Here is a 1199-nt window from a genome sequence, read left to right on the forward strand (position 1 = left end):
TACATATATATAATACATACATGCACACAAACAAATAAATAAATAAATAAATAAATAAATAAATAATATAATATACTTTACGACATACCATACATTCCTCCACCACATGATACGTGTACTTTGACCAGTGCTGGTTCACTGTAGAGCATGCCGTCGTATGAGGCGTACATGAAACTGAAGGGAACTTCTCCGATGGCCTCCATCTCGTTCAACACAACTGTGACATGATCCACACCCACGGGCAACAGCTGAGAAGGAATCAGGCAACACAAAAATGCATTCTACTTGGTTAAACTTGTGTATGTACACATTCGTATATTTACATTGTGTGTGTATTTCTTATGTACACACTTACAGATGGTCTGTATATCATTTATATTATGTTCTCTGTAGATGTATCTATATCTATTTGTAGCATTTGTATGCGTTCTGTGTGCTCGTATATATATTCCTGTAGGTAAACGTTTATACACATTGTTAGTATGCGTGTCGCTGCGTGTGAATGTATGTTTAAGTTAGTTTGCAAAACAAACGCACCTTTCTACGCTATTGTGTGTAGATGCAGGATATATACATATATTTATATATATATATATATATATAAACCAGGTGTGATAAGTAACATACGGAGGCATCGCTTTAATTGGACCGCACTTTGATGCGAGCGAAGCGTGTGACCAAGATACGCGAAATGACAACTTACAACCAATATATGTGTGTCGTTATCCACGTGTAAAGAGATAGTACAACTGTTTATAGTTTGCAACGAGATACATACCAATGCAAATATCCAGATGAAGAAATAAAAACGAATGTAAATGACTACAGTATCATAGCCAACGTCAATATGCCCGAATGTGCACCTATATTGGTATAGTACCACAGATATTGACAGATTTTATACATATATACATACATACATACTTACACACATACACACATACATACATACATATATAAATACATACATATATAAATACATACATACATTCATACATACATATATAAATACTTACATACATATTTACATTATATATATATATTTATATATATATATATATACATACATACGTACATATATATATACATATATATATATATGTATATATATATATATATATATATATATATATATATATATATATATATATATATATATATATATGTGTGTGTGTGTGTGTGTGTGTGTGTGTGTGTGT

General features: G+C 30.9%; 1 protein-coding gene across 1 annotated transcript; it reads right to left on the reverse strand.

Annotated features, from left to right (window-relative positions):
* Window positions 1–77: 77 nt before the first annotated feature.
* Window positions 78–248, reverse strand: SARC_16697 (hypothetical protein; the record flags this gene model as incomplete). The annotated part of the gene is made up of 1 exon (XM_014289200.1): window positions 78–248. The coding sequence occupies one exon, from the start codon at window positions 246–248 to the stop codon at window positions 78–80; it is 171 nt and encodes a 56-aa protein (XP_014144675.1).
* Between the last annotated feature and the right edge of the window lie 951 nt (window positions 249–1199).

The sequence above is a fragment of the Sphaeroforma arctica genome (assembly GCF_001186125.1).
Source record: "Sphaeroforma arctica JP610 unplaced genomic scaffold supercont1.8670, whole genome shotgun sequence".
Lineage (NCBI taxonomy): Eukaryota > Ichthyosporea > Ichthyophonida > Sphaeroforma > Sphaeroforma arctica.